This window comes from Ovis aries, chromosome 7 (genome assembly GCF_016772045.2).
Source record: "Ovis aries strain OAR_USU_Benz2616 breed Rambouillet chromosome 7, ARS-UI_Ramb_v3.0, whole genome shotgun sequence".
Classification (NCBI taxonomy): Eukaryota; Metazoa; Chordata; class Mammalia; order Artiodactyla; family Bovidae; genus Ovis; species Ovis aries.
The window spans coordinates 12084404-12100000 of record NC_056060.1 but is presented as its reverse complement, the minus strand read 5'-3'; the positions used below and the strand labels follow the sequence as shown (position 1 = coordinate 12100000).

The following is a 15597-nucleotide window of genomic DNA, read 5'->3' as shown; positions in this document are numbered from 1 at the left end:
TCCAAAGGCAGAGATTCCCATAGTTTTAAAAATCATTTTTCTTTGCTTTTTTACCTGTTTAGTTAGGTTACACAAACGTAACACAAAAATATATTACTAGACTTACCAACATGTGACTAATTCTTGTGTATATTTTGCTCTGAATCTGTTGATAGTCTGTATAGGATTCTCTACCATGCTGCTTTCTGAGGTTCTTGGTTACCATTAGTGGAATTAGTCTTGGAGAAGATTAAGAATATGTGCCTGTATCCTAAAAGAGAGAAAAGAGGAAATCACTTTTGTTTTAAACACAAGATATCTATAGCTGATGCCTTGGCATTGAGAAACCTGTTTCATCTTCACTTTTAACTGCCCTGTGCTATTTCCAAAAGCTGTATGATTATATTTTGTTAGTTTCTTAGCTTTTCAAAAATATTTATTTATTTGACTGTGTTGGGTCTTAGTTGCAGCATATGGGGTCTGTGTTGCATCACATGGGATCTTTTTGTTTAATTTTTATTTTTACTTTACTTTACAATACTGTATTGGTTTTGCCATACATTGACATGAATCCACCACGGGTGTATACGCGATCCCAAACATGAACCCCCCTCCCGCCTCCCTCCCCACAACATCCCTCTGGGTCATCCCTGTGCACCAGCCCCAAGCATGCTGTATCCTGCATTGGACATAGACTGGTGATTCAATTCTTACGTGATAGTATACATGTTTCAATGCCATTCTCCCAAATCATCCCACCCTCTCCCTCTCCCTCTGAGTCCAAAAGTCCGCTATACACATCTGTGTCTTTTTTGCTGTCTTGCATACAGGGTCATCATTGCCATCTTTCTAAATTCCATATATATGTGTTAGTATACTGTATTGATGTTTTTCTTTCTGGCTTACTTCACTCTGTATAATCCGCTCCAGTTTCATCCATCTCAACAGAACTGATTCAAATGTATTCTTTTTAATGGCTGAGTAATACTCCATTGTGTATATGTACCACAGCTTTCTTATCCATTCATCTGCTGATGGACATCTAGGTTGTTTCCATGTCCTGGCTATTATAAACAGTGCTGCAATGAACATTGGGGTACACATGTCTCTTTCAATTCTGGTTTCCTCGGTGTGTATGCCCAGCAGTGGGATTGCTGGGTCATATGGCAGTTCTATTTGCAATTTTTTAAGGAATCTCCACACTGTTTTCCATAGTGGTTGCACTAGTTTGCATTCCCACCAACGGTGTAGGAGGGTTCCCTTTTCTCCACACCCTCTCCAGCATTTATTGCTTGCAGATTTTTGGATCGCAGACATTCTGACTGGTGTGAAGTGGTACCTCATTGTGGTTTTGATTTGCATTTCTCTAATAATGAGTGATTTTGAGCATCTTTTCAGTCACATGGGATCTTGACTCTCCAGTTGTGGTGCATGGGCTTAGTTTCTCCATGACATGTGGGATCTTACTTCCATGACCGGGGATTGAGCCTGCATTGCAAGGCAGATTCTTAACCCCTGGACTACCAGGGAAGTCCCAGTTTCTTAGTGGTTTTTAGGTCAAAGAAATAGGAATTAGTGGAATAAAGATAAGAAGAAAGGTATAAGATAGTTTTATATATTTACCAAGTCAAGGTCTTAGAAATGCTCACAGGTTTGAAAAGAACCTTAAGAATATATATATATATTTTACATTTTTTAGGGATTAAAATGGATTTTTGTCTTTCAACTTTTGTGTGTTTGTAATTTTTTGTAGTAAAATGTTAATTTTATTACAGATTAATTTATTTGTACTTTACTTTTTACCCACAGTTTATTCATTCTAGTATTTGAATAAAATAATTACTTAATATAGTGGTTTTTAAAATTAACTTTAGGGCGAATTCCCTGTTAATGGTTAGATGACACCCCACTTTCACTGCCAAGGGTCCGGGTTCAGTCCTTTGCCGGGGAACTAAGATGTCCGGAACTGCGCAGTACACACCCCCCTCCAAAAGAAAAACCCAAAACTTTAGTGAATGGAGAAGTCGAAAGAATTTCAGCCAATCTTTTCTCTAGATAAAATCTGTCACACCTAGCTGAAATGAATAGAATGTAGTTTACTGAACTCAGATTTATCAGCTATTTTAGGTACAAATTAGGCTGGCTGTTGTGGCTAGTGGAGTGAACTGCAAGTTTTTCGTCAAGTATACATAGGTTTCAATTTTCAATGAGTCTTTAAAGTTAAATAGTATTTGAATTATTTTTCTCTGTCCTTTTACAGCATCCACCCGCTTTGTGAAGTGTGAAAAATGTCATCATTTTTTTGTTGTGTTATCAGAAGCAGACTCAAAGAAAAGCATAATTAAAGAACCTGAATCAGCAGCAGAAGCTGTAAAATTGGCATTCCAACAGAAACCGCCTCCTCCCCCCAAGAAGGTATAAGTCCTCGCTCAGTGTCATAAACATTTTATCTTGAAAACATTTCACTGCTTCCCCTCTCTCCAGTTTATATTGAATCTTAATACTAGCATCTAAACAAGTTTTGTAAGTTCTTTATAATATAGGCTGTGTCTGGCTGAATTGTTACTGATATTTGATACTTGAAATTTAGGTATGGGGTCCATTGCTGTTTTCCCATATCATGATTACTGTATTCATAGCAATGAAATACAGCTGATGATTATTAGTGTTAATACTAAGTTAATCTAAAATGATATCCTTAAAATAGAACAGCTGGGGATTTGTTTTTGTTAGTTTGGATCCCTAAATAACAGCAGCCTGTAGTTTTTCCCTCTTAAATTAATCTACTTTACTACAAGTAAAACAGCCTCAGGCTAACAATAGAAGCAAGTATTTTTTCATGACCAATGTGCCAGGGCACTCCTGTATAACACTGTGACTTTTATGGTGTCAGCTCTTTCTTGAAGTCTCAGGTGGATTGTGATTTAGCCGTGTGAGACACAGCAGAGTATACCACCAGCTTCACTGGGTACTTGGCGTGTACTTTCTGAGAAGGAGGAGCCCTGCTTCTGGGCTGTGTTATTATCTCTGACCATATCTCAGGTGGTGTTTGCAGTCTTGCTATTTCTCACCCTCTGCTTTCTTTGACTGTTGAGATACCAGCGCATTTGTTTCTGCAAATGTGCTAAATTGTGGGTGTAATTGACGAAGAATGATGATTTTTAAAAACCATGAAGTGAAGTAGTGAAGTGAAGTCGCTCAGTCATGCCTGACTCTTTGCGACCCCATGGACTGTAGCCTACCAGGCTCCATCCATGGGATTTTCCAGGCAAGAATACTGGAGTGGGTTGCCATTTCCTTTTCTAGGGGATCTTCCCGACCCGGGGATCGAACCCGGGTCTCCCGCATTGTAGGCAGACACTTTACCATCTGAGCCACCAGGGAAGCATCTGTTAAAAACCATAACAACGTATATATGGTCAACCATTATAGAATTTGTTATGTAAAAATAAAGTAAAGGAAAATACAGCTGTGAAGCTTTATGTTCCTCACTAATTTGTATAGACTCCAGAATCTGAGTCGGAGTTCTAGAGAATAAAGTTCTAGAAAATAACTCTTTTCAGGAGTTGGTGAATATTAGCAGTTAACTTCTGTTAACTAAAAGCTGAAAGAATAAACTCTAGGTGCTAAGCCATTGGCAATAACCAAATTACATATAGAGCTTTAGTTTCTACCAAGAATAAGAGTTTTAGATTGCCATTTAGATAAATGTATAGCTTTAAAGTTAATATCTGAGAAAAAGCTAAATGTTTGTGAGTATTAAATCACATTTGATACAGGTGGTATAATGATTTTTGAGTATATAATACCTATTTTATTCTTAAAAATTTTTAAAGAGATAGGGATACCAGACCACCTTACCTGCCTCCTGAGAAATCTGTATGCAGGTCAAGAAGCAGCAGTTAGAACTGGATATGGAACAACAGACTAGTTCCAGATTGGGAAAGGAGTAAGTTACGGCTCTATATTGTCACCCTGCTTATTTAACTTACATGCAGAGTACATCATGTGAAATGCCAAGCTGGATGAAGCAAAAGCTGGAATCAAGACTGTGGGAGAAATATCAATAACCTCAGATATGCAGGTGATACCACCCTTACGGCAGAAAGCGAAGAAGAACTAAAGGACCTCTTGATGAAAGTGAAAGAGGAGACTGAAAAAGCTGGCTTAAAACTCAACATTCAGAAAACTACGATCATGGCATCAGGTCCCATCACTTCATGGCAAGTAGATGGAGAAACAATGGAAACAGTGACAGACTTTATTTTCTTGGGCTCCAAAATCACTGTGAACGGTGACTGCAGCCATGAAATTAAAAGACACTTGCTCCTTGGAAGAAAAGCTATGAGCAACCTAGACAGCATATTAAAAAGCAGAGAATCATTTTGCCAACAAAAGTCTGTCTAGTCAGAGCTATGGTTTTTCCAGTAGTCATGTATGGATGTGAGAGTTGGACTATAAAGAAAGCTGGAAAAAAAAAAAAAAAAAAGCTGAGCACCGAAGAATTGATGCTTTTGAACTGTGGTGTTGGGGAAGATTCTTGAGAGTCGCTTGGACTGCAAGGAGATCCAGCCAGTCAATCCTAAGGGACATAAGTCCTGAATATTCATTGGAAGGACTAATGCTGAAGCTGAAACTGCAACACTTTGGCCACCTGATGCGAAGAACTGACTCATTGGAAAAGTCCCTGATGCTGGGAAAGATTGAGGGCAGGAGGAGAAGGGGACGACAGAGGAGGAGATGGTTGGATAGCATCACCCCCTCGATGGACATGAGTTTGAGCAAGCTCCGGGAGTTGGTGACGGACAGGGAAGCCTGGCGTGCTGTAGTCCATGGGGTTGCAGAGTCGGACATGACTGAGCGGCTGAGCTGAACTGAATGCCTATTTTGAAAAAGTTCAGTTCAGTCGCTCAGTCGTGTCCGACTCTGCGACACCATGAATCGCAGCACACCAGGCCTCCCTGTCCATCACCAACTCCCAGAGTTCACTCAGACTCACGTCCATTGAGTCAGTGATGCCATCCAGCCATCTCATCCTCTGTCGTCCCCTTCTCCTCCTGCCCCCAATCCCTCCCAGCATCAGAGTCTTTTCCAGTGAGTCAACTCTTCGCATGAGGTGGCCAAAGTACTGGAGCTTCAGCTTTAGCATCATTCCTTCCAAAGAAATCCCAGGGCTGATCTCCTTCAGAATGGACTGCTTGGATCTCCTTGCAGTCCAAGGGACTCTCCAGAGTCTTCTTCAACACCACAGTTCAAAAGCATCAATTCTTCAGCGCTCAGCCTTCTTCACAGTCCAACTCTCACATCCATACATGACCATAGGAAAAACCATAGCCTTGACTAGATGGAACTTAGTCAGCAAAGTAATGTCTCTGCTTTTGAATATACTATCTAGGTTGGTCATAACTTTTCTTCCAAGGAGTAAGCATCTTTTAATTTCATGGCTGCAGTCACCATCTGCAGTGATTTTGGAGCCCAAAAAAATAAAGTCTGACACTGTTTCCACTGTTTCCCCATTTATTTCCCATGAAGTGATGGGACCAGATGCCGTGATCTTCGTTTTCTGAATGTTGAGCTTTAAGCCAACTTTTTCACTCTCCTCTTTCACTTTCATCAAGAGGCTTTTTAGCTCCTCTTCACTTTCTGCCATAAGGGTGGTGTCATCTGCATATCTGAGGTTATTGATATTTCTCCTGGCAGTCTTGATTCCAGCTTGTGTTTCTTCCAGTGCAGTGTTTCTCATGATGTACTCTGCATAGAAGTTAAACAAGCAGGGTGACAGTATACAGCCTTGATGTACTCCTTTTCCTATTTGGAACCAGTCTGTTGTTCCATGTCCAGTTCTAACTGTTGCTTCCTGACCTGCATACAGATTTCTCAAGAGGCAGGTCAGGTGGTCTGGTATTCCCATCTCTTTCAGAATTTTCCACAGTTTGTTGTGACCCACACAGTTAAAGGCTTTGGCATAGTCAATAAAGCAGAAATAGATGTTTTCTGGAACTCTCTTGTTTTTTCCATGATCCAGCGGATGTTGGCAATTTGATCTCTGGTTCCTCTGCCTTTTCTGAAACTAGCTGGAACATCTGGAAGTTCACGGTTCACGTATTGCTGAAGCCTGGCTTGGAGAATTTTGAGCATTACTTTACTAGCATGTGAGATGAGTGCACTTGTGCGGTAGTTTGAGCATTCTTTGGCATTGCCTTTCTTTGGAATTGGAATGAAAACTGACCTTTCCCAGTCCTATGGCCACTGCTGAGTTTTCCAAATTTGCTGGCATATTGAGTGCAGCACTTTCACAGCATCATCTTTCAGGATTTGAAACAGCACAGCTGCAATTCCATCACCTGCACTAACTTTGTTCATAGTGACGCTTCCTAAGGCCTACTTGACTTCACATTCCAAGATGTCTGGCTCTAGATGAGTGATCACATCATCATGATTATCTGGGTCGTGAAGATCTTTTTTGTACAGTTCTTCTGTGTATTCTTGCCACCTCTGCTTAATATCTTCTGCTTCTATTAGGTCCAGACCATTTCTGTCCTTCATTGAGCCCATCTTTGCATGAAATGTTCCCTTGGTATCTCTAATTTTCTTGAAGAGATCTCTAGTCTTTCCCATTCTGTTGTTTTCCTCTATTTCTTTGCATTGATCGCTGAAGAAGGCTTACTTATCTCTTCTTGCTATTCTTTGGAACTCTCCATTCAGATGCTTATATCTTTCCTATTTTGAAAAAATTAGTTTTATGATGTAATCTTTGTGAAGAATATTATTCATATGATTGAAAGAGGTGTAAAATTTTCTTAAATTGATTTCATTAAAGATAACAGCTTTAGACCCATGGTAGCAAGTGTAGGTATTCTAATTGACTTTAACTTTCAAAAATTAGGATCATTGGCATTGTTTATAGAATAGAAACTGGCATAGCATTGGAAAAGTACAAGAATACTTTGTTAAGCTAGAGAACAAATGAATGGTGTGTTGTATCTTTAAGATTTGGAGCCTCTGAAATCATTGCTGCATAATGGATCATGCCCTTGGCATTTTGTTTTAAATGAGAGTCTTTGTTCAAATTTAAAACTGTAAGCAAGTGAGTTCAGTATATAGGACTTTCCTGTGGTCCCGTGGTGAACTCTGCACTCCACTGCAGGGGACACAGGTTCCATCCGTGGTAGGGAAAGTTCTTATGCTATGCAGTGCAGCCAAAAAACAAATGTGCTCAGTATTTAATGTGTGTATATTGTGATGATTCACAGTAAATTGTTCATTTCTAATCATTTTTCAGATTTATAACTACCTCGACAAGTACGTTGTTGGCCAGTCGTTTGCCAAGAAGGTGCTTTCAGTTGCTGTATACAATCATTACAAGAGAATATATAATAATATCCCAGCTAATCTGAGACAGCAGGCAGAAGTTGAGAAGCAGACATCATTAACACCTAGAGGTTAGTGTTTTGATAACTGACCAAAATAGAGATTCCTGTGCTTAGAGGTAATCCTTATTTGCAACTCTTTGCTTTTGTGTTAAAATACTTTTAGTACAGTACAACATTTTTCAAAATGCAGGTTGCTTCCCGTTAGTGGTTCATGAAATCATTCCAGTTCATTTCCAACAGCATTTAAAAAAGACAGTTAGGGGACTTCCCTGGTGGTCCAGTGGTTAAGACTTTGCCTTCCAATGCAGGGGGTTTAGGTTCGAACCCTCATCAGGGAACTAAGATCCCACATGCCTTGTGGACAAAAAAGCAAAACATAAAACGAAGCAATATTGTAACAAATTCAATAGAGATTAAAAAAAAAAGAGAGAGAGAGTTAGTAAGTGTGAGTAGAAAATACCAGAGTCTGTTAACTTGTTAAGTATTACTTCTTAAAATTTTATTTTCAGGTATATGCGCTTAGGTTCTCGTGTACAAATTGAGACATCATTTTTGAGTTGTAGGCTTGACCACAGGTCTTGTTGACTAGATCATTGCAGTGTTCTGTATACAACTCTTGAGTTCTTCTCTTTTGGGTTCAGGACACAGAATTTAATTTTCCTAAGTCAGAGATATATGGAAATGGTACGTCTTACAGAACATATTCAGCGCTCTTTCCGTTTTGGCCTCAGCTACACAGTGCAAGGTTCAGGGCAAATTTATAAGTGATTCAAAGTATAGTTCCTATTAATGATAGATTCTAATGCACCAATATACTGTGTAATGTCAATTTACTATGGACAATGTATATGTTATATTAACAGAATGATTTTATTTAAAAAACTATGACTACAGTAAAATTAAATAAGGGTTTTTGTTTTTTTTTTGGCTAGGGAGCTGTAATTTTGGAGTTGTCCTACAGATATCTATTGTTTACATTCTTTTAGCTATGTTATAATTTTATGGAGTTTTGCTAAGTACTTTTAGAATTAAATTACTTTTAGTAGGTATTAATATATAATTTATTGCCTTAATGAAGACACTTGTTCACTGCTTGAACTTACTGCAAAATATTTACATAGTAGAATCAATTACTTTTTTAGAAAGTATAATCATAGTAACTGATGAAGGACTTGGAACCTTTATGACTTATAAGGTCCGAATATTGTTGTTTGGTCATGGAGCAAAATAATTTTTTCTGATTCCTTCAGTCAACAAATTAAAGTTAAACTCTTCTAGGTGCTGGAAAAGCAAATGGTTATATGGTCTTTATAATGTGGGGTTTAAATTCTTATTGAAGACTTAAATTACTACATTTCTTTTCTTAAAATAGCAACTTTGTATTTGACAAATGTGAATATTAGCAACTATACAGCCATCATTAAGCATGTTTGTTTTTTTTTTAATACAGAAAAGAGGTAGCATATAAATTCTTTCATAATTTATAGAAAGCTAAAAAACATTAATGAACATATTCTTTATATTTGGAAGAGGGCAAGAAGTGGAATACTCCTTGTTTGTTCCCCTAAATTAAGCAAATATATAATATTTTCATGTTGCCATTTTCATCCTCTTTCTTAGAGTTAGAAATAAGAAGACGGGAGGATGAGTACAGATTTACAAGTAAGTGACCTCTCTTCAGGTCCTCCTCTGCAGTCACTCTTCCTTTTTAGATTTACCTCAGTGAAGTTTGTCAGCACTAGTTGTGATAGATATGTACTTGTTTGTGTATTACTAAGAAAGGCATCGTATATTATCTAAACTTGTTTGTTATACATGGCATATATAACTTTGAAACAGTTTTATAGCTAATTTGTGTAGTTAATAGATGTTGGGTTGTTTTAGATATTTGATTTTATCTTTTCTATTGTGATATTTCTTATAACATAAAGAAATAAGTATTATATGTAGTTTTTCTCTATAAATCTAGATCTGCACTTTTACAGAAGTAGTATTTTTTAAAATTTGTACCTTGAATGTTGTATCCTTTTTTTTTCCTTAAAAAGAATACAGTTAAAGTTGATCTGCCTGTAAGTGACAGATTTTAAGGGAGGTGTATTATCTTTCAGCTATTCTTTGCCAGAAACTACATTATTTTTTGGTGTTTATGAAACTTAGTGTAGGCTTACAAATTATGCATAACCTCTAGCTCACTACTGAGAGCTCTAGACTGCCCCTAAAATCATCAGGAGGTCTGATGGAGGGTATGGAATGACATGATAAGCCAATGATAGTGGCCATTCTGATGTCTTGCACTCATTTCTTTGGAGGTGGAGATAGCTGCTACACAAAGAAAGGGTGAAGGTTCCAAAGTTACCATAAAAAGATTCATGTTGTCACAAAAGACAAAAAATAATAGATAAACCATTGTGAACATTTTTCGCTTATAAGTTTGATAAGTTTACATTTGCCTTTGAACCAAACAGTATTACACATCTAATATTTGAACATCAGAATATTGTACTGTATATTCAGGATGAGCCATGAGAACATAATGAGTTCAGCAACTCTGGCATAAAATTTATTTTTTGCTAAATCACTTCAGTCATGTCCGACTCTGTGTGACCCCATAGACGGCAGCCCACCAGGCTTCCCCGTCCCTGGGATTCTCCAGGCAAGAACACTGGAGTGTGTTGCCATTTCCTTCTCCATGTAAAATTTATTACATGTAATAAAATATGCTGTTATTATATATTCATAATTTTGGGCAGGTGGCTGGTGAAACTAGTATGAATTAGTAAAGTCTATCGTAGTGATTTAATACAAATGTTAACAAGTAATAGTATTTAAGGATGTAAGCAAAATAATTTGTAATTACTTATATTGATTGGCTTAGAAATTAATATTTTTAGAGCTTGTGTAGAATTTACTTTCATGTATAATTTAGTCTTCTCCTATGTGGGGTATTAGGTTCTAATGTTAGGACATTGGGCTAAAGTCATATATAATTAAAATATTCTTGGAAATTCCTTTGAAAATCACATGTTAGAGATCAGCATGTGTCTCTTTAACATTTTAAGACTGATGGTTTCTTCACCTCATCAGTGGAACATAAATTTTTCTGATGTTAAATACCAGATGAACTAGTTGGCTTGCGTATGAGGGCTGTGTTATACAGATACTTACACACTAGGAAAATAGTAATACTAACAGTAAATTCTTTCAAAGCACATGTAAAACTATCTGCCAGGCACTGCTTTAAGCATTTTACACGTATATACTTATTTCATCTTCCCCAAGCCTATGAGACAGAAATGATTATTTTCACCACCATTTTACATGTAAGAAAGTTGAAGGACAGAAATGTGAAGTTTTGCCCAGGGCCCTATTGCTCCATACAACTAACTAGTCTAGCCTGCTTACTCAGTAGTCCTTATTGTAAAGAGCTGCTTAGGCAATAAGAGATGTGCACAAACAGAGACTTAACTGAAAGAACAGGGGTGTTTTCTCAAGTTTACCCTGGGGCATATTTTCATAAATGGAATGACAAAATCATTTGTTCTGTATTCCTCTTTTTTAAAAAACTTAAATCATAAAGTTGAACATGTGTGTCATGTGATTCCACTGTAGGTAATATGCTTCTTACAATTTTGTTCAAGTTACCTAAATCATCTTTCCCCATTGGGCAGACCTATTCTTCAGCCAAGCACCTCCTTATACTGTCAGAATTCCAAACTAGATTTTGCTGAAATTTAAAAAAAAAAAAAAAAAGTTTTCTTTTTTTTTTTTTGTTTGGCAGGGGATAATAGCTAGCTAACTGAAGACTGCCTTTTTTTTAACCTGATGTGAATTGTAATGAGGCATAGCATTGTGAATTATTCACTGACCATTAACCCTCAAATGTAGTACAGTTTAATTAAATTCAAATATTTATTTAATGCCTGTTATTCTTGGTGAAGAGAATAACCCTTTACCAAAGGGTGTGACCCAAAGATAGTTTGAAAATGACAGCCAGATGGAACAGAATTTCAGTAGTATGTTTGCCAAAGATCTGTCTGTTGGTTTGCTTAAAATAATAAAGCATTGGAAAATACTGATAGAAACAAGCTACAACTAAATCTAGAAAATATAGACATATGATATGAGCCCAGGTACCTTAAATGCTGAGAGCCAGGAGCAATGTGGATATTTACAAATATAGCTAGTTCAAAAGAGTATTGGGATTCTTTCCTTAGCTGAGAGGGGGAGAAAAAGATTTTTTTTAAAGGGATCCAGCTGATAAACTCTTAGTTCACCAGCACTATAATTCCCGTATAATTAACATTGTATGTCTGCTAAAGGAAATTCAGTGATCCAGTTGAGATCCTGTAAAATCAGAAATTCAGGTAGGGCCAGGGATATTGAGTCGTACCATACTTGGTTTCTCTGGTAGACTCACAGCATCATTTTTAAGTGTGGAAGAGATTGTAGAGTAGTTCACTAAGGAAGCAGGCTCAGTAAAGCCAAGTGACTTGCTGTGTTCCTGTGATAGAGCTGAGACTAGAACCCAAGCTTTCTATTCCTCAGTTTTCAATGTTTTATCCTTTCTCTACAACACTGTTTCTTTTCATTTGTACACATATATGTACATATACCTTTGTCTTTCAGAGTGCCTCTAAATCAATTGCATTTTGTTCTTAAACCTCCAGTCATGTGTTTAAAATTGAGAGGGCAGGTGTTAGCCATTTTAGAGATTAGGGCACAGAAACACAAAGTGTATATGATGACATAGCTCAGGATCATGTAGCTATTCAGAGGCAAAGAAAGGACCAAATTTCTGAAGCTTTCTGACTCCTGACACTGTTCTCCTCCTGTTATACTGCCTTCTTTTCAGTAAAAGGATATTCTTCATACAAGTTTATATAAATAAGGTAAAAAGAATACATTTCCTTTGCTTGAGGTTCTATGAATAATCATCATGTATTACACATTTGTCATTAGATAATTTGAGACTTCCTTCCCTTTTAGGTAAGACAAAAAAATGTCAGAATATTTACTTATTTTTTTCTAAATAAGTATTGGTTTTAGATGTAAGGTTTTATTGGGCATTTTTTCAAGTGAAAGCAAATGAAGCTCTAATACCTTTGGCATTTTTTCAGAGTTACTTCAGATTGCTGGAATTAGTCCACATGGTAATGCTTTAGGAGCATCAGTGCAGCAACAGGTAAATCAACAAATACCTCAGGAAAAACGAGGAGGTGAAGTATTGGATTCTTCCCACGATGACATCAAACTTGAAAAGAGTAATATTTTGCTGCTTGGACCAACTGGGTCAGGTAAATAACTTACTTAAAAATTTACCACTCATTTAAGAAAATAGAATATAGATGACTCTGTAAGCTGTGTCTTATGACTGGGGGATTCTCACTCTTAAGAAAACTGAAGGCCCATTGTTTCTGTTTCTATTTATAGGTAAAACTCTTCTGGCACAAACTCTAGCTAAATGCCTTGATGTCCCTTTTGCCATCTGTGACTGTACCACTTTGACTCAGGCTGGATATGTAGGTGAAGATATTGAATCTGTGATTGCCAAGCTGCTCCAAGATGCCAATTATAATGTAGAAAAAGCACAACAAGGTATGTTTCAGCAAGTTTGTCTGTCCTTAGATATAGTCTGTTGAGGAAGCAGTCTAATAGCAAGAGATAATATATTTTTTGTTTTGAGTCAAAGAGTCAAATTCAATAACTATATAAAAGTAGCTATGTTTAAGTTTTCTAGCATACTGACTGAGGGCCACAAAGTTTGCTTTGTCTTATTGTCATAAGTTGGCAATATTACTAGAGTGAAAACAGGCCAAATTATTTATTCCACTGTGTTCTAACTTTCCTCCAGACTCCTAATGCTGAAATGGGTTGAGGGAGGGGAAAAAGACAAGTGCAAGAGAGCGCAAGATGTATATAGCAACATATTAACTTATCTACCTAGGGAGTGTCATAGATGCTCCATTTCTCCTTTCCTTCTGTATCATCTCTCCTTGTTTACATGAAGAGCTTGACAGCTTCCTGTCTAAATTCCTTTAGGACAAGAATATAGATGGAAAAAATAAGCTGAAGTTTAGCTAGTACCAGCCCTGTATCCACCTTTTGCTTTCACACTGTACCTCTGTCTCTGCTTCTTAGAATAAAGAACCTGAAAACATTAGCGGGGTAGCTAACTATAATAGTCGTAGAGAATTGGTAATCTAACCCAAGCGTTATTTTTACCCAAATGATGTAAGAATAAATTATAAAATGTTTACACAAAATGATGTGTGGAAAAGTTGGCAGTATTTTTTTATTGTATTAAACTATTGCATATATTGTGTTAAAGATTAAATACCTTGCTCTCTAGCTACCTAGCCTTTTAAAGCTTAGGTTGTCTTGTATATATCTTTTTCATATTATAAATAGAATCCTCCTTAAATTATAGGAATTGTCTTTCTGGATGAAGTAGATAAGATTGGCAGTGTGCCAGGCATTCATCAGTTACGGGATGTAGGTGGAGAAGGCGTTCAGCAAGTAAGCAGTTGAATATTTTGTTCAAGCCCACTAAAAGGAAGGGAATACATCAACCTCCCAAATATTGTACGTTTGGTTTCAATTAGACTCTGTTTTATTTCTCCCACTCCAAACTCCCCAGACTATTAAGTTCAGATCCTAAGAGAAACCTGTTGGCGATTTTAAATTTACCTTTGTTAGGAAATTAAAGATATTTTAAAGAAGTGAATGAAATTTAATTTTTGTTGGTGTATTTCACAAAGACCCAGTTAAACATTTCTAAAGGATGCTTGAAGAAAGTTCTGATTCTAACTAGGCATAAATGAACTATGTACATGTATTTTATTCTTTTCACTTAGTTAGAAGATAAAATAGTGCTCTATTCCTTGTAGAGTCATAATTAAAGTCACAATGGTTTAATGATTAACTTTTTACTGGTAACTAATTATGACATAAACTACAGGGTAAGGAAAATTGCTTTTGTTTTTTGACCAGGACATAGAGAGGTCCAATCACACATATAAAATGTGCTAGATAATGTTTTTTGTAAAGGCATTTCAAAATACAACTATTCTCAAAGTTTAACACTAAAAGTAGAGTAGAATTTTAGTATAAAGACAAGGCTTCAAATATTTTCAAATTTTGAATGTTCCCACGTGGTTGAATAACATTTTATAGAGTCCTAATTCTGTCTTTATGTTAGAATTATGTCTTTACCATCAAAAACAACCTCTGAGGTTGATTGTTTTCTAAATGCATCAGGAGTCCTATACTATTCTAAATAAATTTATGAATAATTAAATATGATAGTATATTAGATTTTCATGTTAGTTATAGGAATGTGGAGGTGTTCTTCAGTTATGCTCATTGACCATACCCACATATTCTTTTCCCCATTGAATCCCATTATCTAAAGTATAATAAATAATACACTTATATGATGATGCCATAAATCATTTTTTCTTTATTTAGGGCTTATTAAAACTGTTGGAAGGCACGATAGTCAATGTTCCGGAAAAGAATTCCCGTAAGCTCCGTGGAGAAACTGTACAAGTTGATACAACAAACATTCTGTTTGTTGCTTCTGGTGCTTTCAATGGTTTGGACAGAATCATCAGCAGGAGGAAAAATGAAAAGGTAAGTTTTTCTGAATGGTTACTAGGAGAGCATTTGAAATTAGAGGATAGACCCTCAGTTTCTAATCTTGTATCTGCTTTCTGCCAGTTAGGTGTTCTTAGAGTATACCAGAAATATATTCCTAGTTATTTTTTAAATTTCAGAGTAGTGATTTGGAAGATTTCTAAATATCATCTTTATATTGGCATTTTTAAAGTGTGACTTGATTTTGATTTTTATATTCATTGAGTTTTTTTTATTATTTGAGGTAACTGTGAAATCAATAAAATTTCTACTCATTTCTCTTTCCCAATTCACTAGAGCACAATAAAGGGCTTGTTTCCATTGCTCCTGCCCATAGAGTCTTCATAGATCACTGCTGACATTCACAAGTGGAGGAAGGTAGTTTGGAGGTTGAGGGAGGGTTGTGATCTCACCTGGTTTATAGATATTTCTTACACATTCTTATAAGCCTTGATTTTAGCTGGAATTTATTTTTTCATATCCTCAAGGTTCATTCCCAGTACCTACTTACGATAAAAAATACCAGCATAGTGGCAAGAACCCCCAAAACATGCCTATTTTCCATGCTTTTTTGTTTTACATAATAGCTGCAAATGATACCTTTTATATT

General features: G+C 36.5%; 1 protein-coding gene across 2 annotated transcripts in view; it reads left to right on the top strand.

Moving 5' to 3' along the window:
• The window catches only part of CLPX (caseinolytic mitochondrial matrix peptidase chaperone subunit X), a 44682-nt gene that overhangs the window by 11232 nt on the left and 17853 nt on the right, over positions 1-15597 (top strand). Inside the window, exons 4-10 of one of the 2 annotated variants that reach the window (XM_027971498.2) lie at positions 2240-2394; positions 7262-7421; positions 8973-9014; positions 12470-12646; positions 12783-12947; positions 13780-13868; positions 14820-14984. In XM_027971498.2, coding sequence (XP_027827299.2) covers positions 2240-2394; positions 7262-7421; positions 8973-9014; positions 12470-12646; positions 12783-12947; positions 13780-13868; positions 14820-14984 — 953 coding nt within the window. The remainder of the gene's footprint in view (positions 1-2239; positions 2395-7261; positions 7422-8972; positions 9015-12469; positions 12647-12782; positions 12948-13779; positions 13869-14819; positions 14985-15597) is intronic. The other variant, XM_027971499.2, reaches the window with a different exon arrangement.